Genomic DNA, 27,387 nt, shown 5'->3' with positions numbered 1-27,387 from the left:
ACGAGAAGAAACGCAGGGCAATTTTAGTCACGGCGTTGAGCACAAAGACAGTGGATTTATTGGCTGCACGATGCGCGCCGGCGAAGATACAGGACCTGAAATACGAAGACGCTGTGAAGTTCCTGGGTGAGCGATTTGCTCCGGCGTGCAATGAAATCGCAGAATCGTACAAGTTCTTCACAAGGAATCAGCTTGTAGGAGAGTCAGTAAATGAATTTCTCGTGGAAATACGAAAGATTGCAAGCAGGTGTAATTTCGGTAGCGCCCTCGACAGGATGCTAAAAGACCGCATTGTTTGCGGCCTGCGCGACGCTAGTGTTCGTCGGCAGCTGTTTGCAAAAGCGGAACTCACGCTGAGGGAGGCGGAAGAGGCAGCGCGTGCAGCAGAGATGACAGCGGCAAACGTGGACCACATGGCCAGCGTGCAAAACACGGACAATGTGCACGCTATGACGATGAAGCGCAGAGGCCAACCAACTAGGCATCCGTCACTACGAGAGTCGGCGAGCAGGGAAAACTTCTGGCGGCCCAAAGGGACGTGCCCATACTGCGGCAAAAGTGGTCATACAGTGGAAAAATGCCAGTTCCGTTCTGTTAAATGCTTCACTTGTAAGAGGCAAGGACACCTAGCCCGTGTGTGCCAGCAGCACCAGTCCCGGCAAAACAAAGTATTCCACTGTGAAAGTCAGTGGTCTGATAATGACGACTACGAACAATTTCTGCTCAACTTGCAAGCGGCATCGGTGAACATGGTCCAGCCAATTTATCGCACCATGAAATGGGATGGCGTGGCTCTCCGAATGCAAGTAGACACCGGTTCCCCCGTGACAATCATCACATGGCCTACCTACACCAAATACTGTCACCTTTGGCCTCGGCTCCAGAAGACTACTTTGCAACTGACTTGTTTCCTCGGTCAACTTCCCGTCAAGGGTCAACTCAATATCACGGTGACGTACGGCGGGACCACACTGGACGCTACTTTGGTGGTGCTGGGGTGCTCTGGACCGGATCTGTGTGGGCGGGACGTCATCAAAGCCCTCGAACAGCACGGAAGGCAGGTTCTCGCCGTCGGAATGAAGGCTGCCCCCGGTAAGCCATCCTCTACTAAGGACGATTTACAGGTGCAGCAGTTGTTAGACGAGTTTCAGGACTTGTTCTCGGAAGAGCTAGGTTTAATCAAAGGGCCACCCGTTAAGTTACGCTTGCGCGAAGGTGTCGTACCTCGTTTCTTGCCTTACGGGATGAGAGAAGCCGTTAGCCAAGAGATAGACCGTCTCGTTCAGACAGGAATCTTGACACCAGTTGCTTGCGCTGACTGGGCAACGCCTCTCGTTCCGGTAGTAAAGAAAAATGGGTCCATACGACTTTGCGGTGACTTCAAAGTAACAGTCAACGCTGCTTGCCACACGGAAAAATATCCGTTGCCCAAAATTCAAGACATCTTTGCTAGCTTAAGTGGAGGCGAAGTGTTCTCTACAATCGATCTAAAGGACGCTTACAGTCAGCTACCTCTAGATGAGAACGCAAAGCAGCTTCTAGTCGTTAACACGCAAAAAGGACTATTCTGCTTCAACCAACTCCCTTTCGGTGTAGCGTCCGCCCCAGCAATTTTCCAGAGACGCATGGAAGCCATCCTTCAAGGAATACCGGGTGCTCAAGTTTACTTGGATGATGTGGTTGTACATTCGTGTCTGTACGCTTCACTTTGTGTTGAAAACAAAATACTGCTGGGCAAGGCTCATCAGGCGAAGCGCGATAAAGACTGGAAGTTTGTTTGGGTATTCCAGGGCAGAATTCTCATGCGGAAGGCAGAAAAGTCACCTGTACTGCATATCACCTGCGATGCCGACCTTGCCAAAGTGGTTTAAATTGATCCTGAAATATGTTAGATGACTTGCCCTTTTCCGATCGCATCAGAGCTTGTAGAGAAAAACTGCATTTGTCAAACCTGCCTTTGCTGCTCTTGTGACTTGCGTGAAAACTGTAACATCACCCCGGTGAAATACGCAAAAATTGAATCTGTTCTTTGTATGCAGATAATTTCTGAACATGTGAAGGGCGCTGTAATACTGTCGGTTCCTTCGTTATCCCAATTATTCTGTGAATCATGCCACACCTTTGCTTTAGAATTGAGCTGTGTTTTTCGTGTTCCTTTTCGGTTTTTTGCATATATACGCCCCCTAATATTCCTGCTTATGGTGTGTAGCCTGGTCTGTGTGTCAAGTACATATGATAAAGCACGACAACCAGTCGCTGTTCAAGAGCAAGTAAGACAAAGAATGCTTCGGCTAACGGAAACTCTCAACAATAATGGCCACAGTTAAGTACGACACCTTTTATCAATTGAAAAATCAACCAATCCTGTGTGACACATTTTTTCGCTGTTTCCACCTCAACGTGCAATCGGCCGTTAATAAGTCAGCAACCCTCGAACAACTGTTTAATGAGCTTGACATGATGGATGTTGTTATGCTAACTGAATCTTGGTATACCTGTCCGGAACAAGTTATTCAGCTTCCAAATTATAACTCTTATTTTTTAAATAGAACAGTTGGTGCCGGTGGTGGAGTTTGTGTCCTGGTTAAAAAATCAATTGCTTGTGACCCCTTGCTTGAATTTTGTGAACTTACGCCTGATTATGAATTTTTTTGTACACTATCGGGCTGCATGGTTATTGCGGTTTGTTACCGTCCTCCTGCTGGTCGTATCATAAATTTTCTTTCATTTTTAGATAAATTTTTGAATTATGTAAATCTAAAAAAATATCACGTGGTGTTAGGAGGTGATTTTAATATAAATTTGCTTTCTGATAGTAACGTTACCAGAGATCTTCTTGCAGTTATTTCAGCCAATGGCTGCGCCAATTCCGTTACTAAACCAACAAGAATTACACCTACAACCGAACCTCTTATTGACCTTTTTATTACAAATTTTGATGAGAATCGTTATTTAAGTTCCGTGGTTGGCTACGGTATTTCCAGTTCTATTCGCAGTTAAAACACAAGTAAACAAGACGGTGCCGAGGCGGCGTCTAGTACAACGCGTTACCGGAAATAGACTCGAGGCCTTTAGAGAGGCAGTTGCTTGTGTGAATTGGGCTCACGTCGTCGCCATGACGGATGCAAACGTCGCATACAACACTTTTTTTGGAAAATTTGTAGAAATATACAATACTTATTTTCCAACCCGCGCCTGTTTCACATCTAAAAAAGCAAAAAAAGCGTGGATTACGTCAAGCTTATTGAAAAAAATTCGGAAGAAAAATCAAATGTACAAAAAATTTGTTGAACAGCGTAATCAAGAACTATTTTCGCAGTTTAAACTATACAGAAATAAACTCAACAAAGAATTACAACAGGCAAGAGATGCGTACTATTACGCTCTGTTTGAATCCTGTCAAGATGACGTGAAAAAAATATGGACACAAATAAATACGGTAGTTTTGCAGTTGAACAATGTCATAGCTCCCGTTGAGATCGTTGTTGATGGAGCTAGCGTCACGGGCAAAGACATGTGTGATGCCTTTAACGATCGTTTTGTTAGCCGCAGGAGTGAATGTGCTGCACCGCCAAATGAAAATTCCTATTTTTATAACAGTAATTGCATGTTTATGAACCCAGTGACATGCTCAGAAGTTTATTCTGTTTTTATGAATATGAAAAATTCTCAAAGCCGGGATGCAGATGACGTCCAGATAAAGCCGGTGAAATACGTCCTTGATATATTAACCCCAATACTTACAGACATCTTTAACCTCTGCCTTAATTCAGGCGTTTTTCCCACCGAAATGCAAAAGGCAAAAGTGTTCGCCCTCTTTAAAAAGGGAGACAGGAGATGTGCGTCAAACTATCGACCCGTGTCAATATTGCCGGTATTTTCTAAAGGGCTTGAAAAAATAATTCAGATTCGGATGTCATCATTTTGTAAAACTCATAAATTAGTTTCTGACGATCAATGCGGCTTTGTAACACACAAATCTACGGAATTAGCACTACTTCAACAAAAAGAATACGTATTACGCTCCTTTGAAGAAAAGAAAGTTGTTCTAGGCACGTTTATAGATTTTTCTCAGGCATTCGATTGCATTAATCACAACATACTTTTATCGAAACTTGATAGGTATGGCTTCCGCGGTGGTGTTCACTCTTTACTCGCCTCTTACTTAGCCAGTCGCACACAGTATGTTTGTATTGATACCCACAAATCATCTGTTAAGCGTATAATAGCTGGAGTTCCACAGGAGAGTATATTAGGACCTTCGTTGTTTAATTTATATATTAATGATATTTTTAGCTTATGTCAACAAGCTAAGTGCATTTTGTATGCCGATGATATGACCATACTTTTTTCGTTGGACTCGTCTGACCAGATCGGAAGGGAAACTAATGCTGTCTTGCAGTCTATTCAATGCTGGTCAATTACTAATAGATTAAAAATAAACGCAAACAAGTCTTTTTCGACCCCAAAATAAACAAATCATTGTTCCGCAGTATGTTAAATTTGGTTCTGACTCAATAGAAATCGTGGAATGCCTGAAGGTATTAGGAGTGCACTTCAGTAGTCACCTTACTTGGGATGACCACGTTAATTCTGTAATGATAAAATTGTCTCGCATTGCAAGAATTCTTAGCAAACACCGCCACTTAATTCCACTTACAGTTAAGTTACTGCTTTATAAATCTTTGTTTGAATCTTATCTAAATTACGCTCACCTAGTTTGGGGAACTACTACGCTTGCTAATAAAAATAGACTCAATTTACTGCAAAAAAAATCCTTGCGTTCCATTTGGAATTTGAGCTTCTCGGCCCACACTAGTCATTTATTTCAGAAATACTGCATTACCAAAATTTTCTATCTTTATAATGTAAGATTAGCTCTTAGCTTCAAGAAAGAACTAGCGAAAAATTCCAAAAATTTATCTGAGCTGGCCTGCCTTTGCCCGAATGCGCCTGTATACACTTGCAGAAACACTGAACGATGGCACGTGCCCACCTTTCGTACATCATACGGTCTGCAAACATTATCTAATACTTTGCCGCCCTTACTGAACAAACTCGAAGCAAGAAACATAGATATGACGCGTACTTCCAAAAAGAAAGTGCGTAGATTGATAGCGTCATCCTGGTAAGGTTTCTTTTTTTTTTTTTTACGTCGCCCATTTTGTTATCGCCAAGTGTCTATCGATTCTGCCTTGCAGACCTTCGTTACAGACCTTCTTTTTACTCCTTCTCTTTGCAACTCAAATTTTTCGCGCTTTCAACAACAAACATTACTTTTTTTCCTGTGTGTACCGTTTTAATGCATAATGCATCCAATTTTTCGGGCCTTCAATTACTAGCCGTAGGTTTTCCTATGTGTAACATTTTAGTGCATATGCATCTCAGTGTGGGTGATACCCTGATTGGTGTAACAATTTTTTTTTTTTTGAAGCGCTTATTCCTGTTCTGTTGTGTGCAGTAGCTCATATGTATACTTTTTATTATTAGTCTTTCTTTTACCGGTGCATCTTTTTTTGTAAATTGACACTATTTGCACTTTTGTATGTTTCAGTATTGCCTCGTCGTTTCTCTTTTTCTTGTTTGTAGCGTTCCCATGTTTTTCGAATACAATATCGTTTCTTTGTTTAGTTGTTAGCGTGCATACATTTTTTACTTGCATATTTTTGTTATCGCAATAGAATTGTGATACTTTGGTGTGTTGTGTCTATTACTGTAAATTTCTACAGCATGCATATCTGCCGTCTGCTGCTGACGTTTGAATTGGGCTGACGGGCTTGTCAAGCTGCTTGTATGCAGCTTTTGTCGTCAGCCTTTCAATGTATTCACGATAAATAAATAAATAAATAAAATAAAGAATACCTCAAGGTAGGATCGGCCCATCATGTACGCTCTGCCCTGCGGGCTGTCCTCAACTTCATCAAGGTTACGCAACTGACCAAACGCCCTTAGACCACACCGACTGGGCCTGGAGCTGACGGCGAGAAACTTCATTTTTGGGAGTAGGTATGTGTTGCCAGTCCTCTCTTATACTGCTCCTGCCTTCCTACACCAATCCTACTCACTCCCCTCTAATTCTCCCCTACTCTTTTACCCCTTCTCGCCCCCAGTGTAGCAGTTGTGGTGTCCCTGTTTGAGAGACAGTTACTGCATCACTTAACTCCACTCTTCACCTTCTTTTGTTTAAAGAATCTCTTCCCTCCCACCACGCCTTCTCCCAAGAACCGGCCTGACAAGAAGGGAGCGCGCTTCCCTTCTCCACCTTCGCATCGGCCAGCCCAGTATGGTTACCAGATTGGGCTATCGATAGCCCAATTGGTCTACTTTGTGTTCAAGTTGGCGTCGAAATTTTCTCTTTGGCTATGGGACTATTTTTGGGGTACATTGTTGTCGACTAAGAAAGAAACTTTGAGTGGTTTCATGAAGGCGACGGCAAGCCCGAAAGAACCGCTTGCCTTTGAGAGCGGTTTCCTAAATTTCTAGGAACAACATCGGTCCCTAGCCAGCACCTCCGAAACAGCAGCAGTGCCGAAAACTGCGCGGGTGCAGGACAAATTCGTCTTCACCTTGCATAGGGGGCCAAGGAAGGGGGGAGACGGTGGTTGGTGGTTTGCTTGTCTGTGCTCCTTTGAAAGATGTTAATATTGTTACACATCCTGCGCAGTTTTACCGTTAGATTTCGCTGTACTTATTTTCACTTAGAGAGCAGTGACACGGTGTCTTATTGTCACAGCCAAGTGGTGCAGTCTCTGCTGGCCATTAAATAAACAGTTAAACTTCGGATTCTGCCTCTTCGTTGGCGCAACAGGGCAAGCCGACTGTTCGGCTATTCCGCCACATTTTGGACACCCTAAAAGAGCAGCCCCCGAATGCCTGCCTGTGAACGAATTCAACAATTGCGCTCTATTGAATCCTTGGAAATGCTGACCGCTGGCAGCAGTTCGTGCGCAGCCACGTCACTGATAGTCAACATCTAACGGATGGGTTATCGTGAAGACATTACCCCAGAAAAGTAAATCCAGCGGATCTTCTCAGACGAGGAGTACCTGTCACGCAGCTGGCTGCAAATGAGCTCCGGTAGAATGGAGCTATATGGATTTGCCAACCAGAAGTGGATTGGCCTCGAGTGGTTCCCGAGGCAACATTCAATCGGAGCCCCAATCATCTAATAAAAAAATCTGCACCAGCTTCTTTTAGCACTGAAGGCCCCTATGCTAGGATCTTCTTAGCCCAACACAAACGTCTTCTCACAAGTAGAGCTGAAAAACTATTAGAAGAGTTCGTGCCCTTCTCGAGATCTTATCTTTTTTTTTTGGAAAAATAATTAAAAGAATTACTCTAAGCTGGAAAAATTAGCCCCATTATACCTAGAGCTCACTGCATCATCTGACTGTGGAAAGGCTATTTTCAGTTTTTGGAGGACTACAAAGGGCCACGGGAACTTCACTGTTGCCCCACACAATTGAGCAGCTAGTTATTGCAGCTCAGCATGTGAAAAGCAAAGAAAATGTTAAATATAATTGCTAGAGCAACTGGTGCTATAATATGCCAAAAATAAACTTCAAAAGTTTTTTTTTTTTTTTGTAGTCTGGACTATTTTGTTGCATTTATCCTACGAACAATGGAGAAAATTTCCAACATCTTGCTCGCTCACCGCTGACCACTGCAGCGACAGAGATTGGCTGTTTCGGCACGACATTGTGCATGACGCCGGCACCTGTAGTAAACAGTTACCCTGCAGAAAAAAGTATCTGTATTAGCAGCAGCCGTATCGTTGCCTCAACACCCATCTCAGAGACATGGTCGTACCTAGAAATTGTTTCGGGGGGGGGGACCCAGTGATCTACCTCTGGCTACGCCTCTGCTCAGAGAACTCAAGAGCAATCATCCCCAGATGCATGCAATTAGACTGTTCGTTGTGCAGTCTGCGGAAATATTGAGCATGCAGGGTTTTGAAAAGTTATCGTCAAGACAGAGTGCAATTGATGAAATAAACATACGCAATGCCCTAAGACTCATGTGTCAGCACTGCTCCGATATCACTCAGCCAAAGGTGCAGTCCTGTCTCTAGAAGGCATTTCTTAGACTTGCGATTAGAAAGGTTTTATTCCCGATTTAAAATTTACTTTCGCACCTATGTATAAATTTGATTGTGTGGTCTTGTGCACGCAGGGCATGCTGTTTTCTTTTCATGCTGTGGTGCAACAAAGGAAAATGCTGTTCGTTAACGTTCTTGTCGTTCGCTCTTGCTCTGTGTTGTACCCGCTGTCAATAACTGCAAACCACCGTGGCATCATGAAACGACATGCGACTTCAGTAAACAAAAGATTTCCATATCAGAAGAGGGCAATCCCCCACAAGACCACGATTAAGATAAAATGCATTATCGAAAAACTGAGCATACAAATACACAAAAAAGACCATGGGCACTTTTTTGGGCCACCTTGTGTAGCCTTTTTGTTTACACATGCTTTTATGTAAACTTGCCAGTGCAGAGTATTGCACCGATTGTTCCGCCGCCACAGAAATCTTCAACGCATATAATCAATCTGTAGTAGGAGCCAGACTGTGCGAGACATTGATGAGTGTAGGCCAGATTGAGACTTTTTAAGAATAGTTGGTTTGATGGCTTTGTGGGGTACTCAGTGATCCAGCCCAAACTTAATGTCGCTGAATTATAGGGGCAGAGTCAGCCAGGTTAAGCAATATATAAAGCCCTGGTAAGTCCGGCTGCTGACACGTTTGGCGAGTTTGAGTCCGATGGAGGAAATGTTACGTGAGCATAGTCCGACTGCGTCTACTTGTGGAAAATTTTGATCAGGGCCCTTGTGAGTCCAGTTGGGGATACGTCCGGCGAGTCTGAGTGTCGTGCAGAATACGTCTGGCGAGTCAGAGTCCAGTTGGGGTACGTTTGGCGAGTCCGAGTCAGACCAAGAAAATTTGTCAGGAGTCCGAGTGAGTCCACTTGAAGATAGGTTTGGTGAGCCTCAGTCTGACAGAGTTCGACTGAGGAAACTTTCAGCGAGGTCTCAGTCCCAGCGAGTCCGAATGAGAATGCATTCGGCGAGTCTGAGTCTAAGTAAGTCCGATAAAGGATGCCTTTCGTGAGTCTGAGTTAGTTCAATTGAGGAAACTTTTTATGAGTCTGAGTCCGAGTGAGTTCGATTGGGGAAACATTTCGCGAGTCTGAGTCCGAGTGAGTGCGATTGAGGATACGTTTGGCGAGTCTGAGTTCGAGTGAATCCAACTGAGAAAAAGTTCTGTGAGTTTGATCTCGAGTGTTTTCAGTTGAAAAAAATTTGGTGTGTCTGAGTCCGAGTGAGTGCGACGTAAAAAACATTTTTTGAGATAGTCTGAGTAAGCTACGTTCATTTTGCAGACATGTTCTTTCTAGAGAGGGAGCCACATACCTGTTGGGACCCCGCGCTAAGAAGGCTGGGACGGCAACAGGGACTTAGGGCATATAGAAGATAAACATTGCGTTCTCGTTTGAAACCCGGCGTCTCTCGGTCTTCCTCCAACCTCTTGACAAGACATATGCCAGCCAAACCTCACCCATGAGACATCAAGCTGTGGGGTCGTGCGAGCACTTTTGGTTACCTGTACCTTCGTAATGTTTTTCAAGGACAACAAAACAAGCAGTGCAAATTTGCATTGGGTGGCGAAATTGTGATCAGGATATGCAAGTTTTTACCTCAGCACAAAGGCCAAGTCGCAATGTAGCTGCAGACAGGTTTAAGGGGAGAAGCTCCTTTAAAGGAGCACTGACATCAAATTTCAAGATCGAGATGTGCCCATCATTCGATCGCTTGGTATGCATAGGTCTTCTTGGCCAAACTTGAACAGCCTCCGTCACGTGGAAGTTATTTTATTTCGATGTCGAACAGCGTGGAAAAGCTAAGGAGAAAAACCGAAAAATAGACTGCCCTGCGACATCGTCACTAGTGCTATGTGTTCGGTGTGATACATTCCACAAATACCATCCTGAGTGACGATGCCCTAGTAGCAATGACGTGTATGATCCGAGTGTTCTTATCGTGGTGCTGACTGACGCCGAAGTGCAGAAACGCACTCGCTCGTCCACGGCCGGGCTAGGGCACGGCTAGCGCACGCAGGTGCAGTCTAGTCCGGCCGTGGCTCGTCGCATCTGATCTTCATCGCACCGGTTTGAATGATTTCGTGAAATTATCAAGATAAAAACCACCTTTAAAAGAATGGCTAAAGAAAAGAGCATGATGAAACGTGTGCTTGTTGGTCAGCATTTCGGGGAATCATTGTGAATTGCAGTCGTCTAGTTCGAAGCACGGAAAAAGCGCAATGAGGGTGTCCTTTCATATCGCGTATGTGTTACACATCAACACGACCACAACCTATCAAAAGTGGAAGATCGTGTAGTCAGATATCGACGCTAACAAGTATTATGCAGGTATCATTGAATTTTAGTTTATCTATAGACTTTGCGTCCACGTAAAAATGGTAATACCGCGTTAACCTCGAGAGGCTGGATAGATGGGGCCATCTGGAGGTGCCAAAAAAGAACCTGACAAACAGGAAACGTGTTCTATTTCTCCGCTGATGCTCATTCGCGATAGCTATATTGCATCGACCCTTCTGCGTATACCTGAATACTCTGCACGCCAAAACACACCAATATAGCTAACTGAGACACACGAGCGAACATGGCTGAAGCATGCATCCTCGAGAACCTCTGCAGTGCTGCTTGGAACGGCGTCCATTTGAGAATCACTGTTCTGCAAAAGGTCGATCGAATCAAAAATATTTCGAGACATCGCGAATCATGGAGATTACAAGCTCCAGACTATCGTATTGAACCCGAGTCGACGACAGCAATGCAGGTAACAAGGCGAGTGTGTCCGTCTGGCAGACGAAATGTTTGCGGAGCAGCTGAGCCTGACGTCACTCTTTTCTGTGGAGAAGTGCTCAGCTGTGGCGTGATCTGGAGGTGACTGCGAGGTAGCGCCACTGCTGGTGCTTCCAGCGCTAAATATGGCGGGATTGCCGGCCGTTTTTGAATACTGCTAGATCCCAGCAATATTAATCAATAAAAGTGATAGTTATTCATCCCTCAGTTGCGTTTCCTTACTTCGTGGGGGGGTCACGAATCGCTGCTTCGGGGTCTATAGCTACTCACTGACGCAAAAATCTTGGCATGAGTAAATTTGATGTCAGTGCTACTTTAAGGTTGAGGCTTGTCCATTGGCTTTGTGCATTGTAGCCACAGCTGACGATGATGCTGATGACGATGAAGAACGCGTGTACGCCATGACGATGATGGTGCCGATGGCAATGAAGAGGTTGACAATGGTGACCACAGATGACTGGCTTGTGCAGTAGATGATGTCTTAATATGCATATGCATTTCGTATGACCGGAAACAACCAACAACCACCAAGAGAACGCACCCAGACATTGTCTTTGCCAACTTCAGGCTAGATCCGATATCACAAAGCAGTAATAATGAAGGAAAAAGAAAATTCAAACTTAACACAACATACCACAAGGTCCGCACGGATCCTTGAAAACCTTGAAAACGCTCAAATATTACGTTGCTTAAAAGTGGTGCTTGAAAACCCTTAAACTCTATCTGCGGCGCCTTAAGTCCCTAGATTATTTTTCGTTCTTTTGTTACGTAGCGACAACCATTGAAGCGCGGCCGACAAATATTATTTGGTAACATTTACTTCCGGTATCCATGTTTTGCTAGCGCTTTCTCAGCACCCGGTGAAACAGCGTCCCCCGCTCAATAACAACGGGCAATCAGCAGAGGAGAAAAAAATGCATCGCGTTCACACATTGTTCACTGAAAGGTGCGTGGCTAATGTACTTTAAATGTAAGTGACTTTGTAAACCTTATAAGAGTGAAAGTACATTGCAAGTCAGACTCAAGCTGCACGTGGGAGGAGGTCTGAAGGGGAGGCACACCGTGACACGTTGCGCTGTGCACCCTTATGGGCTGCGGAAATTAGGAGTCTCATTCTTCCTCCAACAACCACCGCCAACAACAACGCCGTGAGAATGTGAAAGGTCTATGGACTTCAGCAGTGCCGAGTGTTCGTTCAGCAACTGGCCTCATTGAAAGCGGTCGTAGGTCGCCTTTCGATTCAAGCCAATCCAATCTGATTCGGTTATCCACCACAAGTCTGCCATCGGCATTCATGTTGTGGTATTGTGTGTGTGTTTTTCATCGGCGAAGGACATTTAGCTTGCTTGTTCGCCACCTCCCATTCGCTTCATCGGAGTATGTTTTATGCCATGCAGGTTGGACGTCGACATAGTTGTGTTTGTGCGCAATACCTGCGCAGTACAATTTCCAGAAATCGTGGCTCAGTCGCGTTGAGTACAAAGACTGGGTCGCACCCGACCAAATGAGTTCACATCATGCTAGATGCAGACCATGTGCAAAGACATTCCATGTCTCATCAATGGGGGAGTCTGCGCTAAAAAGCCACCAGAGGAGTGCGAAGCACATCGGCAGCATGAAGGACGCAGCAAGTAGCTTCTTGATAAAGTATGTGACACCCCGCGAAAATGGCGAATCCATTCGTTCAGTTCCAAAGCAGTCCTCAGATTTGAATACCGCGTGCAAGGCCCACGATGGAGTGACCGAAGCCAAGATATTGTGGGTATTAAAGGTTGTCATTTCACATTACTCGTACTGTTCATCTGCACACACAAGCGAACTGTTCCAGAAAATGTCTTCCGATAGCGAAGTGGCGAAAGCTTTTACGTGTAGAAAAAAAAGTGCACGTACCGTATGTGCCATGGTTTGGGCCCCTTCTTTCTATCATCCGTCCACCGGGCAATAGAGAAGTGTGATTACTAAGTTGTTTTCTTTGATGAATCCGCAAATGATTACCTCCATCAGAAGCAGATGGACGTTCACATCAGATCAACTAGGTGCTTGACATTCATTTTAATGGGCCATGCAATGGCGGATGACATTGAAGATAAATTGTTGAAGGCATCGGAGCCATTGCCACTAGCAAAGATTCTTCAAGTTTCCATGGACAGACCAAACGTTAATTCAAAATTTTTCAGAAGCTAGAAAACTATCAGGTAAACTATTTTGCCGCCTCCCACCAGTGACTGTCACCAGTGGAAGCTCGGTCCCACTCTTGCGCCACTGGCCATTGTGTCATAAGTGATACATTCCTTTATGACGTGATGTAAAGGTGTGAGAAAATGACTTGGATGACCTTTTGTAAGCACATCAAGCAAATATTGAAGGAAAAAAATTTTAGGAATGCTCAACAGTTTCTAAGCATTACAGGATTAAACGCGAAAAATGAATCGATGTGATATCTTCATTTACCTTTGAAGTTGGACTTCCCAGCAGTGTGGGTTTCCCCTAAATGCATGTTTTGCCGGCTAGGCACCACTTCACTGCAGTGAAACCATTGTTACAGGAGATTACGTGCAGATATACATACATCTAAAAATGCTTTTGGGCTTAGTACCCCTCCACCGCAGAAAAACCACCTTTCAGGGGGTTACATCGTCACCCCCCACGAAGTAAGAAAAAAGGTAAGGAGAGGGCTTGCCCAGCCGGCGCAGGGCGTAAAAAGTGTGGCGGAAATGACATCATGGCGGCCATATTCACTAGGCACAATGGCGGCGTTGCTATGGTTACGAGTTGCGCAGTGTAGCTGGTCTAGCAGTGAGCGGCCGCGGCTGGCGGCGGAATGTGTGCCTCCCCAGGTCTCGTGCTGAGCCATGGCAGACAATATCTGTGCTCTTCGCCGCGTTATTGGTTACGCAGTGTTCTCCTGGCTGTTACATTACTCTTATCAACGTTTACAAATTCCTTTGTCCATCACGGGGTTTCAACAGTGCGTAGAACAAGTGCATATCCATGTGTCGTGCGGCGGATGACGCGGATGAAGCAGTTAGTGTTCAGCGAAGTTGCGTTGGGCACCATGACGAAGCTGAATGACGACGAACCCCTTGCAGGTCAGTGACGGCTGAGCAGTGCTTTTGCTTGTGACAACGGACGGCGCTGTTGAGCCCAGCAAGACGCCGTGAGGACCATGTGCACATACGTAGTTTCGTGTTGTGTGTGTACAGTAACAACTTGCATCTGCGTATTAAAACACCTTTTCTGTTCCGCTTGGTACACTCCCCACCAGCATTGCATGTAATCTCACCGTAACAGCAACCACGTTCAACTGTCACTAGCACCGTGCTCAGTCACCACGGTCGCAGAATGCTGACGCCAGTGATTTTCACGCAGAACACGGACACAGTGGCAGGATGCTGCGTCGGCCACGTGGCGGAATGCAACCGTAGAAGGCGCACGACTGATCGTGTTGTCTGTACAGTTGCTGAATTAATGACGTGAAACCACTCGCCGTTGTCAGTGCATCTAGCGCGCGTTCTCTCGTAGTTGCTTCGTTGTCGGCGAGCTGTTACTCCCTGTTATTACTCGGATGAAGAGATTTCGCTGAAGGTGTCCCGCTGGCTCAGAGTGATAAGCCCAGTTCCATTAGTTTCGGATCGTCACGACACACGCGCAGCGCAGCCCACGTGCTTTCCGAGCCGGAGAGGGAGTCGCGCCTTCTGCTTCGCATTCATATGTAAACAAGAGAGGAGAATTTGCCAAGTCAATATGGCCGACTTCCGGCTTCATCGCGGCTTCACAACGAGTGACGTCCGGGCCTCTCCTTACCTTTCCTTCCTCCTTCCTCCGTGTCACCCCTGGAAGCTTTTCAGGCCTGCGCCCAGCAATCTCGGAGTTTGGACAGCCAGAGGAGACGGTCGTGTCTGTGCGCTCCGCGCCTTTTCGCTGCCTCTCCTTGACGTCAGTCGCTGCCCAACTCCCGCTGAGTGCGGTCGCTCGCGGGCCGCGCTCGTCAGGAGTACGGCTCCTCCGCAGCAATGCGTTCGCGCTCCTGCGACAGTGACGGACATCTACACTGATCTGCGGCCGCAACTGCTGTGGAATAGCCTGCCATGGACTGCCCGGAACCCCCCACACCTCACACTGCCGGTTAGTGAATTAATTCCTTTTCACTTCGCGTGTTGTACGCGGCCGACCGGCGTGTGTCGTGGTGTAGGGCCACGGCTCATTGCACGTAGCTTAGACGCGCTTTCGCCGCCCCTGTGTGTGCGGTGCACAGGCGCTTGAGTCATAACGAACAACTAGTGTCCATTACACGTGACCACGCTATTGGGCAACCACTTCTGTGCAGTGTGCGGTTTTTTTTTTTTTAACGAACATTGACAGTGACGCTTCGCAGTCCTCCTTAGTGCAACCGTTTTTCTTCTTCTTTCTCTTGCACTAATTGTGAAGTGTTGTTTTCCTGAGCGGTGTCGCACATCCCTGGGAACTCGTGCGCGAGTGTAACCATGCATTCGCCTAGGCGCAACACCGACGCCCGCTCGCCCATCGTGGCTTCCCCCCCATCGGCAGACAGCACTTTAGTTGCTGCCCGAACTCCTGAAGAGCCCACAAGGCGTCGCTACTCTCACCGAAGATCGGAGAGCCTCCCGACCAACAAGGTACAGGCACACCGCCACCTCTTCTTCGAGAAGATAGCGACCGAAAACATCCAAGCCATAGTGGAGAAGTGGCTGCAGGCCAACCCTGTCGCCCCCACACAGGCCCCCATGCCGGCCTCTCAGTGCGCCAGCGGGGCCGCACCTGCCATCATAGCCACCAGAACTGCAGAGGAGCTACCACAAAGCCCCACGCAGAGCGAAGCTCCTGGGCAGACACAGGGGCCTGCTGGTGTTCCCCTACCTCTGAGCTCCGATGAGGACAACGAGTCGATGAACTTCAACTCACGGAAGAGGCTGCGGGAAGAGAGTGGGGACGAGGACGACCACGCTCCCCGAAAGCAAACGGCCACTACCTCCCCCGAAGAGGAAGCACACGCTTCAAAGGGCTCAGAGGAGATGTCAGGGAGCGAGTTCAGAACCGTGGTGAATTCCGAAGGGGCGTCCTCCACAGGGGACATGACAACATCTGCCCCAACAGGCGGCCCGGACCCAACGAGCTCGGATGGTGCAGGCACTCGCCAACACCCCACTACCGCCTCAACGGTCGACCTACCGCCTGCAACAGAAGGGACCACCGAATCCCCCGACAACCCACCCTCTGACGCTTCAGCTGCCATGGAGGTGGTCGAAGAGGTTATCACTCGTACCGCTACAGGGGGCACCACCCGAAAGGAAGCCCCATATACTGCGAAAGACTTCCTCCTCACATCGTCAGCGGGGGCCACACATACCAACCGCAGAAAGAAGGGGAAGAAGAGGCCCACCAAGAAGCAACCCCCGGTTACTGCATCGGAGGGCACAGCTGCCAACCTTCCCCAACCTTTCAGCAAGGCCCCCACTGCAGTGGACACAAGGAAGCACAGCAGTGCAGCCGGGAGTCCCCCAGACACAGAGGGCTTCCAGGTGGTCACTACCAAAAGTGCCCGACGCCGTGCCAGGGACCTTGCTGCTGCTGCGGCCCTCCCGGTCGACCCTGCCATTGTGGGCACAGTTCTGTTCCGGCCGTCAGCCCCCGGAGGTACCTTCAGTGGATCTCTACAAGGCCCGGCGTGGCCGCAATTCGCGTTAACCAAAAACGCAACATTGTGGCTGCTGACGCTACCACGCGAGAGTGCCTGGAGCAGCTCCTGACCATCAAGGAGCTAAAGGGGATCCCCGTATCTGCCAAGGAACCCGCTGACCACAAGACCAGCATTGGGTACCTACATGGTGTCGACGGGGAGCCTGCGGTGGACAGCCTGCTGCCTGGGATCCAGTCGGCCGTTCCGGTGCTCTCTGCTGCCAGGGAGGGGCGAACCGTGACGCTCCGCTTCGCCGGCCCTGTGCCGCCGGAGCACGTGTCTCTCTTCTTGGTTCGTTTCCCAGTGCGGCCAGCCAGACCCCGCCCTCTGCAGTGCCGGCAATGCGGTCGGTTCGGCCATGTGAAGGAGAGCTGCAGCTGGCCAGGCAGCTGCATCAGATGCGGCCGGACCCACCCTGGAGAGAGCTGCAAGCAGACCCGGTGTGTCAACTGCGGGGGCCCTCACTCTGCAGACACCCCAGAGTGCCCTCGGTGGCAGGAGCAGCGGAAAATTGCCACAATCATGGCATCCTCCCCAACCATCCTCTCGAGGCGCACAGTGGCAGCAGCGGTGCGAGAGGAGATTCGGGAGGCGCGGACCTTTGCAAGCGTGGTGAAGGGCCACCCCGCGCCGCCCCCCCCTCCGGCCAGACCCATCCCAGCGCCTCGAAAATCTCGCCGCCAGCCACTCCAGGGACTGCAGTCCACCAGCGCTGCTGCCCCTATGGCCCTGCCAGTGGCCACTGCTGTTCCTGAGGCCCCTCCTGCTGCAGCTGCCACTCTCGCGGCCCAGCCTGCAGCTATTGCCCCCGGAGGCCGGCCTGCTGTGCCCATGGCTCCTGCGGCCCCGCCTGCTGCGGCAGTAGAGTTGCCTCCAGCTGACCCGGCCTACCAAATCGTCGCCACCCTGCTGAACACCCTGCGGTCTGTGGGAGAGTCTCTTCCCCTGGACCACCCTCTTCGAGCCATCTGCTTACAGACGGGAGGCTCTCCACTCCCCACAACCAATCATGGCTAGATCCCCACCCGGAACGAGCCGAGGCCGACGCCCTAGCGTTCTGCAGTGGAACGTAAACTTGCTGGGGCGGCGAAGAGACGACCTGGCAGAGCACCTCCTGCAGAACGACTACGACGTGCTTGCACTACAGGAGGTGTATGCCCAGACGGAGGACCTTCGCCTGCCAGGGTACGTCGGATACAGCAGCAGGACTGGCTGCACCCTGGCGACCTGCCCTGATGCCCCCTGCCTGAACGACAGCCACCAGCAAGGACGTTCCCGGTGTGCTATCTACGCCAGGCGCGAGCTCCCGCAGGCAGAGGTGAAGGTGGCTGACCTGGCTGGAGGCCCCTTTGAATGCTGTTCCGTCCGCATCCACATCGGGGGGCAGGACACCACTGTGGCCAGCATCTACGTTCGGCCGGGCCAGCCCTGGGACCCCAGATGCCTTCGTCAGCTGGCGCATCGCCTGGGCAAGAAGTTCCTGCTTTGCGGGGACGTCAATGCGAAACACCCAGCATGGGGCGGCCGCAGGACTGACGCTCGAGGCAGAGAGCTGCGTGATGTCCTCCAGCAGCTGGGGCTGGCGATCCTCAACTCGGGTGCCAACACCTTCCTCCGTCGTGGGCAGCAGGTCACCAGCACTGCCATAGACCTCAGCGTTGCCACGGAGGGTTGCCAGTATGCCTGGTCGCCATTCCCGGACACTTGGGGCTCGGACCACCTGCCCATCCTGCTGTCTCCCTTCAGAGGTAGGGCTCCACGGGACCGCGAGTACCGCGTGGTGGACTGGCAGGTCTACCGGCGACTACTCCAGCAGGACACAGGCAGCGGGGACCTGCTGCAACTGGTGGCCCACAGTGCGAGGGCAGCAACGGTCACTGCCAAGGTTCAACAGGAACAGCCCGTCCCAGACATCCGGCACCTGGCTCTGAGGGCGGCACGGCGACGTGCAGAGCGGCAAGCCCTGAACAAACGCCAACCGGAGCTCTGGACGGTCTTCCGGCGAATCGATGCCGTCTGCAGACGCCACGCACGCAGGCGCCGGAACCAGGGCTGGCAGGGCGTGTGCGCCTCGATCAACAGCTCGCGGGATGGAACGAAGGCCTGGCGCCTGCTGAAGTGCCTGCTGATGGCGCCCCGGGCCCTGAACCAGGGACTGTCCCTGGCTGTTCACCTGTCGACCACGGCTGCGAACCTGGCAGAACGGCTGGCTGACCAGTTTGCTGCCAGAGATAGAGCCCCACTGCCTGCTGCACCACCGCCTGCTGCCCTCCCTTGCCCTACCTCTTGTCACCATCCCAGATGGGTGTCAGCGCAGGTGCGGGAGCTGTGCGAAGAGCCCATAGCAATACATGAGCTGGTGGCAGCCCTCGAGAGGACCAAGCGACGAAGTGCTCCAGGGGCCGACGGCATCACCTTCCAAATGCTCCGCAACCTGGATGGAGGTGGCCGTCAACGACTCCTGGAATACTACAATGACGTCTGGTGCACCGGAGCCTTACCCGAGTCCTGGCAAACTGCGGTGGTGGCGCCAATCCTGAAGCCCCGGAGGAAGGCCACGGCTCTCTCCGCATACCGGCCAGTGTCTCTCACCTCCGCGCCCTGCAAGGTGATGGAGAGGGTGGCTCTGGAGAGACTAGAGTGGATTGCCGACCACCTTCGCTTCTTCCCGGAGCAGCAGACGGGCTTCGGGCGGCACCGGTGCACGGCAGATTCCATCTCGGACGTCGTCGCTACCCTCGAGGACGCCAGGAGCAGCGGGGACGTGGCCATGCTGCTGCTGCTGGACGTGGAGAGCGCCTTCGACGGCCTCCCACACGTGGCGGTCGAGGCGGCCCTGGACCGCCTCGGCATAAGCGGTAGCCTCCGAGGCTTTGTGACCGCCTTCCTGTCCGGGAGGACCTTCCGCGTCCGCGTTGGAGGGGCAACCAGCCAACCCAGGGTCATCACTGCTGGTGTCCCACAGGGTTCAGTACTGAGCCCTTTCCTCTTCAACATCGCGCTGGCAGGACTTCCGGCGTCCCTCCCAACAGACACCAGGTTCCCGGCCCGCTGCTCTATCTACGCAGATGACGTGGCACTCTGGGTCCGGGGACCAAGGCAGTCCATCCCCGCCATCAGGAGATCACTGCAGGCGGTCCTCGATGCAGTGGTAGCCTACCTCGGAGGCATCGGGCTTAAGGTCTCTGCCACAAAGACCGAGGCCCTGCTGATTCACCCGCTGGCGGCAGCACGCACCCACGTGAGACGGCTGAGGATTGGCAATCGCAGCCTGCCTTGGAGGTTGGTGGTGAAGTACCTGGGCCTCACCATTGACCACCGACTCACCTGGATCCCGGCTGCCAAGGCTGCTGCCACCAAGGTGCGGCGCGTCCAGGGCGCCATCAGCAGGCTCCAGCTGCGTGGCCGCGGCTGCTCCACCAAGTGGGCCCTCCGGCTCAACCAGGCTGCGGCGTCCTCGATCCTCCTGTACGCCTTCCCACTGGTGAGCCTGACACCGGCCAGGAGACGCCTGCTGGAGGGACTCCACAGGGGTGCACTGAGGGCCATCCTGGGGCTTCCCAAAAGCTCGCCGGTGGCAGCAACTCTCGCAGAGGCAGGAGAGTGGCCCCTGTCGTTACGTATGCTGCAACGAGCGCTGGGCCACATTGACCGCCTTCACCGCGCCACCGACGGCAGGGCCCTCCTGGAGCGTCTCCGCAGCCAGCCGGGATCACGGATGGGAGGCCTCTGTCTGCTGTACCACCAAATGGTCCCAGATCCGCCAGTTCCGGTTGCCTCTCCACCGCCTCACCACCAGCCACCAGAGGTCCACCTCTGCTTGGAAGGGGCAACCAAGCGACGAACGCCTGCGGCCGCACTGCAACAGGCGGCCTTCTGCAAGCTCCAGGAACAACTGGAGGGACGGCTGCAGGTGTTCACGGACGGATCTGTGATGCCAGACGGGACCGCAGCGGCCGCATGCGTAATCCCGTCCAGAACCAACAGCCGGCAGTGCAGGCTTCCCTTTCCGGCGAGCTCCACGGCTGCGGAACTGGCTGGACTGCATCTCGCAGTAGACCTGCTGGCTGAGGACATCCCCCTTCAGCCGGCCGCGGTTCTATGCGACAGCAAGGCGGCCCTGCAGACCCTGGCCAACTCCCGCCGTGCCGGACTGACGGCCTGCCTCCTGACAGCCAAGGTTCGCGCCCTCACCGACGCCGGGGTGTCCGTCTCCTTCCACTGGCTGCCCTCCCACGTGGGCATCGCTGGAAACGAGAAGGCGGACACCCTCGCCAAGGCTGCCCACCAGCCTGGTACTCCCTACTGCTGTGCCGTGGCGGCCAGGGACTATTCACAGGCCCGTCTCAAGAGGCTCCTCATCACAGTCCACCCAGACCCGAGGGTGGCCGGCGGGCGAGGACCAAAGCCTCTCCCAGAGACGGGCCTCACCAGGAGAGAACGGGCCTCCCTATTACGACTGCGGACTGGCTGCGTATGGACGGCGGCCCGCCGCCACGCCAAGGGCCTCTGTCCCTCCCCGGCCTGCAGCCGCTGCGGAGACCCAGAGACCCTCGAACACCTCCTCTGTGCCTGCCCTGGCTTAGCAAGGGAACGCTTGAGGGCCTACGCGGCCTACAGGAGACAGGGTCTGCCCGTCTCCACTCTGAAACACCTGCTGTTCCCGTCTCGTCCACATCCAGCAGCACTCCGCAGCCTGGCGGAGTTCGTGGAGGAGTCGGGAATTGCCGCCTACCACTGATCCCAGAAGCCATGCTGCCCTTGCCCTTGCCGACGGCCTGCTGCTCGCGCTGAAGCGGCCCGGACATCCCTCTCTACACTCCACCACTATTTCTCCTATCCTCTTTCATCCCCCCTCTACCCCACCCAAAGGCACTGCGCCGTGTCGCCTGTAGGCAGACAGAAATTAGGTGCCTTCTTCCTTTTCCACATGAACCACTACCACCACCACCAATCTCAGGCCTGCGCCCAGCAATCTGACGTCAGTTCCGCCCGACCGACTCTCGGGGAAGCCGCAGCGGCAGCGAGCGCAGCGCGGGTCAGTTCGGCGGCGTGGTGTTGACGGTGTTTCACGTTTGTTGCTTTCCGTTGTTGTTTTGCGGAAATTTCGTTTCCGTGTGTGATGCTGGAGTGATGCGACCATGCCGAATAAGTGTTGTGTACCCGGATGCACCGGCAACTACAAAACAGGAAAGAAGATACAAGTGTTTTCCTTCCCTAAAGACGCCGACGCTCTCAAACAATGGCTACACACCATTCCTAGGAAGGACTTCGTGCCGACTTCGTGCACTAAGGTAAGAATTTGAGATGCTCCTGTTCTTAGCTTGTCGTTGCTTGTTCGGGTAGAAATCACCTATGATGGGAAACACTTGAGCGTGTGGCCGCCGGGCCTCGCGAAGCGCTGACGCCAGCAGTTGATGAGAATCGCCCAGAAAGGCACGTTCGCAGCAAGGACGGTCAGCTGCGCTTTGTTCACTAACAGTGCCGTGGTGTCGTCCATTCTTGCAAGCTCTCGGTGGAAGCGCTTCGTGGAGTGCGGTGACATCACGCTCCCGTGTTTCCTTTCATGTTGCTTGTACCGCTTAGCGCAGCGCTTTTATTTAGATGCTTGCGAAACGTAGATAGACTTTGTTTTAGCTACACGGACTGTAAACACGGTCATGCAAACGGGAGCGCATTTTTGTTTTTTGAGAAGTGGCGTCTCAGACGTTCTTGAAACGTTTGTGCAGGTGTGCGCGGATCATTTCGATGCTTCATGGATCGAGAAGACGACATCGTACACGGATCCAAGGACAGGGAGAGTTATTGAAGTTGCACTCCCAGTACCACAGTTGCGTCCTGGATCTGTCCCAACGGTATTTCCCGGCTGTCCGTCCTACCTATCAGTACGAGACCAGAGCACGAGACAAACCCCTGACGCCAAGAGGAGCCGACAAGAAGCCTCTCAACTCGCTCGTGCTGTAGAAGAGTCGCTGGCGTCATATGAAGCGGAGCAAGAACGAGACCGGTTTTCGTCCCTCGAAGAACTAAGGGCTCGCCTGCAAGGGGTGTCAGTGTGTCCGAAGTGGACTGTGATTCATAAAGAAGAGTGCTCCATGTTTTTGAACATTATCGACTATCGTGAACCTTGTTTGAATGCGTCATTGACCGTGTTTGCAAACGTTGAAGTCTTTGCCTGCTAACAAGGTTCACCAATCAAGAACCTTGGTAGCGCTGTTGTACCAGACTCAGTTCAAAAAGTAAGTTCCTTGTTGGAAATTTTGAACAACCTGTCGATGCTGTCTGAGGAGCGCTGCACTTATCGCCACCTGGCTCAAGCAATACATTCCCTTCTGGACAAATTGGAAGCCAGCATTGATGAAGGCAAGAAAGAGACGGTGAACTTTATGAAGGAGCAGCTACTATTCCTTTCTGCAGAGCGCATTCAGTATAGCGCACAAGTGATGGTCTTTGCATGCATCTTGCGTACAATATCACCACATGCCTACAAGTTCCTGAGAAGCACAGGTACACTAACTTTGCCCCACCCAAGCACTATTCGAAATGTGTGCTCGTCTATTCAAATGTGCCCACAAGTTGATTCTTCTGACGACACTTTCCTTCAGTATGTGTCTCAGAGATTCAAACATCTGCAGCCACATGAACACACTGTGACGCTGATTCATATCAAACCTTGTTTAGATTACAAAGGTGGCAACATATGTGGTGCAGCAGTTAACTCCAACGAAGCGGCCACATCGGTGTACGTGTTTATGATACAAAGTTTGCTGAGCGCATTCAAGGAGGTGGCGCACATTCTTCCGGTAAAAACCTTACAGGGTGAAGATCTTCATTGCATGCTGAAGAAGGTGATCTTCGGCTTAAAAGAAATTCGATACAGGGTCATAGCCGATGTCTGTGACAATAACTCGCTGAACAGGAAGGCAATGAAAATGTTTCTGCCAGAACCAAAGCTAAGCCCTGTTTACCCGCATCCGGCAGACCCAGATCGGCCATTATTTTACGTGGTGGATGCTGTACATCTATTTAAATGCATAAGAAATAACTGGCTCAACCAGAAAAATGCTGGAACTTGCTTTTTCTACCCACGCTTCGAGCTTTCGATCAATGAAGTTCATCCCGAATGCAAGATGACTGCTTCATTTAAGCATTTGAGAGATTTGCATAAAGAGGAGTCACCCCTGCTTCTGAAGTCTGGGTATGGCTTGACGTCAAAAGCTCTAAATCCAAGCAGCTTTGAACGACAGGACGTCAAACTCGTACTGCAGGTTTTTAATCCGCACGTAGCCGAAGCCCTGGCCACTCGCAAGGGTCATACTGATTTTCAACATGCTACAGCAACCGCCGAGTTCATCAAAATAATTCTTCGTTGGTGGAGCATTGTCAATGTAAAGACACCTAGTAAGGGCTTCCATCACCGTAATGTTTACGAAGAGCCCATGTCAAACCACACAGATTACCCAAAGGCAAGCTTTCTAAGCGCTTTTATCACATGGCTCGATGTGTGGGAATTTTATAGGCACGACACCGGAGTACTTATCCAGGAGACATTGAGTGCCTTGAGGCTCTCTGCTCAATCCCTTTTGGCATTGGTGAAGTACTGCGTTAGTGAGCTTCACTTTAAGTACATTCTGCTAGGGAAAGTCCAGACGGATCCCCTCGAGAGTCGCTTTGGACAGTACAGGCAGATGGTTGGTGGGCAGTATCACATATCTGTTCGCCAGCTTTGCGAAACCGAGGGAAGGAATCGCCTTCAAAATGCCCTACCAAGGATGAGCAACGATGATCTCAGAGGCATCGAAGAGACGGACAGTGTCAGGGATGCGGGCACTTCTTTTAGTGTTCATGTTAGCGATGCTGACCTTGATGAGCTCAGAGCACAAATGCCGGTGATTGGTTATGTTGGTGGGTATTGTGCACACGCTGCAATGAAAGTTCTCAAGTGTGAAAGCTGCCAGAGGCAGTTGGTCGTTACCGGAAATACGGCCGAAACAGGAGAGGACACCCATTCTTTAATCGCACAACTGGATCGGGGTGGCCTCAAATTTCCTTCTGCTCTTGTAATCGCAGTAGTTATGTACACGGAGGTTGTAGTTAGGAAGCTCATGACAGAAAGTACCTCTACCCAGTTTCTCCATGGGCCGAACCAAAAGAATGTCGTTCGACAACTTACACTGGACTCTCTGCCAAGGCTTGAGGACATAGATACGTGTGAAAACGGGCACACCTACGAGCTCCTCATCACATTGTTTGCAAACTGTGCAGCAAATATAATGCTCAACAACTTGTGCAAGCAAAGGAACGATCTTTTACGCATTGAAAAAGATCAGAAGGCGAAAAATAGAAAGGCCCGAATTTTTCTTGGAAAGTAATTTTCCAAGCGTCGCGTCTTTCTCTTCACATTTATTCTTGTGAAACTGCACTGAGTGTATTTGATTGCATAGTCATGACTTGATTTCCTTGGTATACTTCTGCCTTATGTAAACTGAGCCTTGTTTCCAGTTTTGTATCTCTTTACAAGTTGTTAGCTTTTAAAAGTGCTGTACTCTTTTTTCTTTTCTTTTTTAACTCGAACTGCCTCGGTGCCTACTGTAGCAGTTGTACAGTCCGTTTTGGTACCTGAGCTGTGTACACTTTCATAGTGCACTCTGTGTACAGACATGTTATGCACTGCGATTTGTTTTTTCTTAGATTTTTGTTTGATTTCTTTCCCTAGGACATGCACCTACCTGTGGCAGTACAATTACTTTTCTTTCTGTCATTTATCATGCTGTGGACCACAATTTAGTCACCAGTATTCTTAAGTATTGTATTTTTTGGCAAGTGTTTGAACCTGATACCTTGTGTTGCTACTGCTACTATGATAAACGAAAGGTATGTTTTCCTCTAACCTACAATTTAAATGAAAGTGTGCTTTTTCTGTTCCAAAGCTCGGGGATGTTCTTGCTGTTACAATCTGTTTTGTTTTCTGAGTTTTATGTGGCAAGATATTGTGTTTTGTTCTTTTGGCATATTTTCAGCATTAAGGACAACATCTTGTGTTGCCTGTCGTCTGCCTGGACCAAGAACAATGCGCACTGTGATATTTGTACAGACGGCGTCTGGCTGTGATAAATAAATATGCATTATTCCATTCACGATATTCTTTATTTCTTGATACCTTGATAAGTTCCCCCGCCGCGGTGGCTCAGTGGCTAAGGCGTTGCGCTGCTGAGCACTAGGGCGCGGTTTCGATACCCGGCTGCAGCGGCCGCATTTCTCATGGAGGCGAAAAGCAAAAACGCCCGTGTGTTAGAGATTTCGGCACACAATAAAGATTCCCAGGTAGTCAAACTTAATCCTGAGCCCTCCCCTACGGCGCGCTTCATCGCCTGCGTTGCGTCGGCGCGTTAAACCATACAATCAATCGATACCTTGATAAATCGTGCGGACATGGTGTCAAGGAACCTCGCCTGAATCAGTAGGCGTGAAGGGCGCGCGCGGCAAGGCGTGAAGGGCGGCCAACTTTGGGTAGTAGCAGGATTTGACTTTCAGCTGAATGCGAGTCATGACCCTTAAAATACGTAACATTTTATAATTTATCATACTTACAGCAGATAAGCCTTGCTAACAAGCTTTTAAGCTTAATAAAATCATTTGATTTGAGAGTACTGTTTTCATTTAAAGGGGCTGTACAACACTTTTTCAAGTAACCATGAAATGGATACAATAAAGCAGATTTAATGCCACGTGAATTCACCGCTGCAAACATTTTAGAATCTGTTCAGTACGCGCGGAGTTGCAAAGATTTCTCGCACGCTGCACATGCACTTTCCCTTCTCGTCCTGACAAAAGCGCTGGAAACTAAGCACAAAGGTGTGGCAAGGAAAAAGAAAATATGTCACACGTGCTTTCTGAGTTTGTGGACAGTTAGTTATATTGGGTTTATTGGCGCAAAAGCGACTCGGACTAAGCTGCACCAAACACAAGGTACCTAGCTTATGGAGAAATCCCCTTTCTTTTAGGGAATTAATTACGTTATACAGTGGAACAAGTGAATTATCTCCTAAAATTTTATTCAGGTGCATCGGTGTGTGGTGTTTGTATAGTACTCTGAAATTTTTTTCGTCTTTCTGGTTCAATGTATGGACACGTGATTGGAATATATAAAACTGTTAATGGCTTTTGACATTTTTCACATTCCAGCAGGTCTTCCCTTCTAAGCAAGAAGTTGTGAGCGAGGTGAGTGTGCCCAATCCGGAGCCCGCACAGGATGACCTCAATGAACTGTTCTTGGTGAGCACATGACTTCCATTCGCCCACTGTGGGCTTCACCAAATGCAGTTTATTACTCACATCCCCTACTAGTAGAATTCGCAGAACGCAACAATTTGCAGACTTTGAATACCTTCTACCGAAAACGAGAAAACCGCAAGTGGACATAGAGAAGTCCTAATGGCGAAAATAAGAACGAAATAGACTTTATAATGACCGCACACCCAGGAATCGTGCAGGATGTGGAAGTGGTTGGCAAGGTACGATGCAGTGACCATAGAATAGTACGGTCTCGAATTCGCCTAGACTTGAAGAAGGAACGAAAGAAACTGATACGCAAGAAGCCAATCAATGAGCTAGCACTGAGAGGGAAAGTACAGGAATTCAGAGCGTCGCTGCAGAACAGGTACTCGACTCTTAGTGAGGAAACCAACCTTAGCGTAGATACAATGAATGATAATCTGACGAGTATCATTACGAAGTGTGCAGTGGAAGTTGGAGGCAGGGTAGTTAGACAGGACACTGGCAAGCTTTCGCAGGAAACGAAGAACCT

General features: G+C 50.0%; 1 protein-coding gene across 1 annotated transcript; it reads left to right on the top strand.

Annotated features, from left to right (window-relative positions):
- Positions 1 to 275: 275 nt before the first annotated feature.
- On the top strand, positions 276 to 11,355 carry LOC142785286 (uncharacterized). The gene is made up of 2 exons (XM_075883746.1): positions 276 to 1,092; positions 11,237 to 11,355. Exons 1-2 carry the CDS (start codon positions 276 to 278, stop codon positions 11,353 to 11,355), a joined length of 936 nt encoding a protein of 311 aa, XP_075739861.1.
- The last annotated feature ends 16,032 nt before the right edge of the window (positions 11,356 to 27,387 follow it).

The sequence above is a fragment of the Rhipicephalus microplus genome, unplaced genomic scaffold (assembly GCF_043290135.1).
Source record: "Rhipicephalus microplus isolate Deutch F79 unplaced genomic scaffold, USDA_Rmic scaffold_20, whole genome shotgun sequence".
Lineage (NCBI taxonomy): Eukaryota > Metazoa > Arthropoda > Arachnida > Ixodida > Ixodidae > Rhipicephalus > Rhipicephalus microplus.
This window is presented reverse-complemented; position numbering and strand designations above follow the sequence as displayed.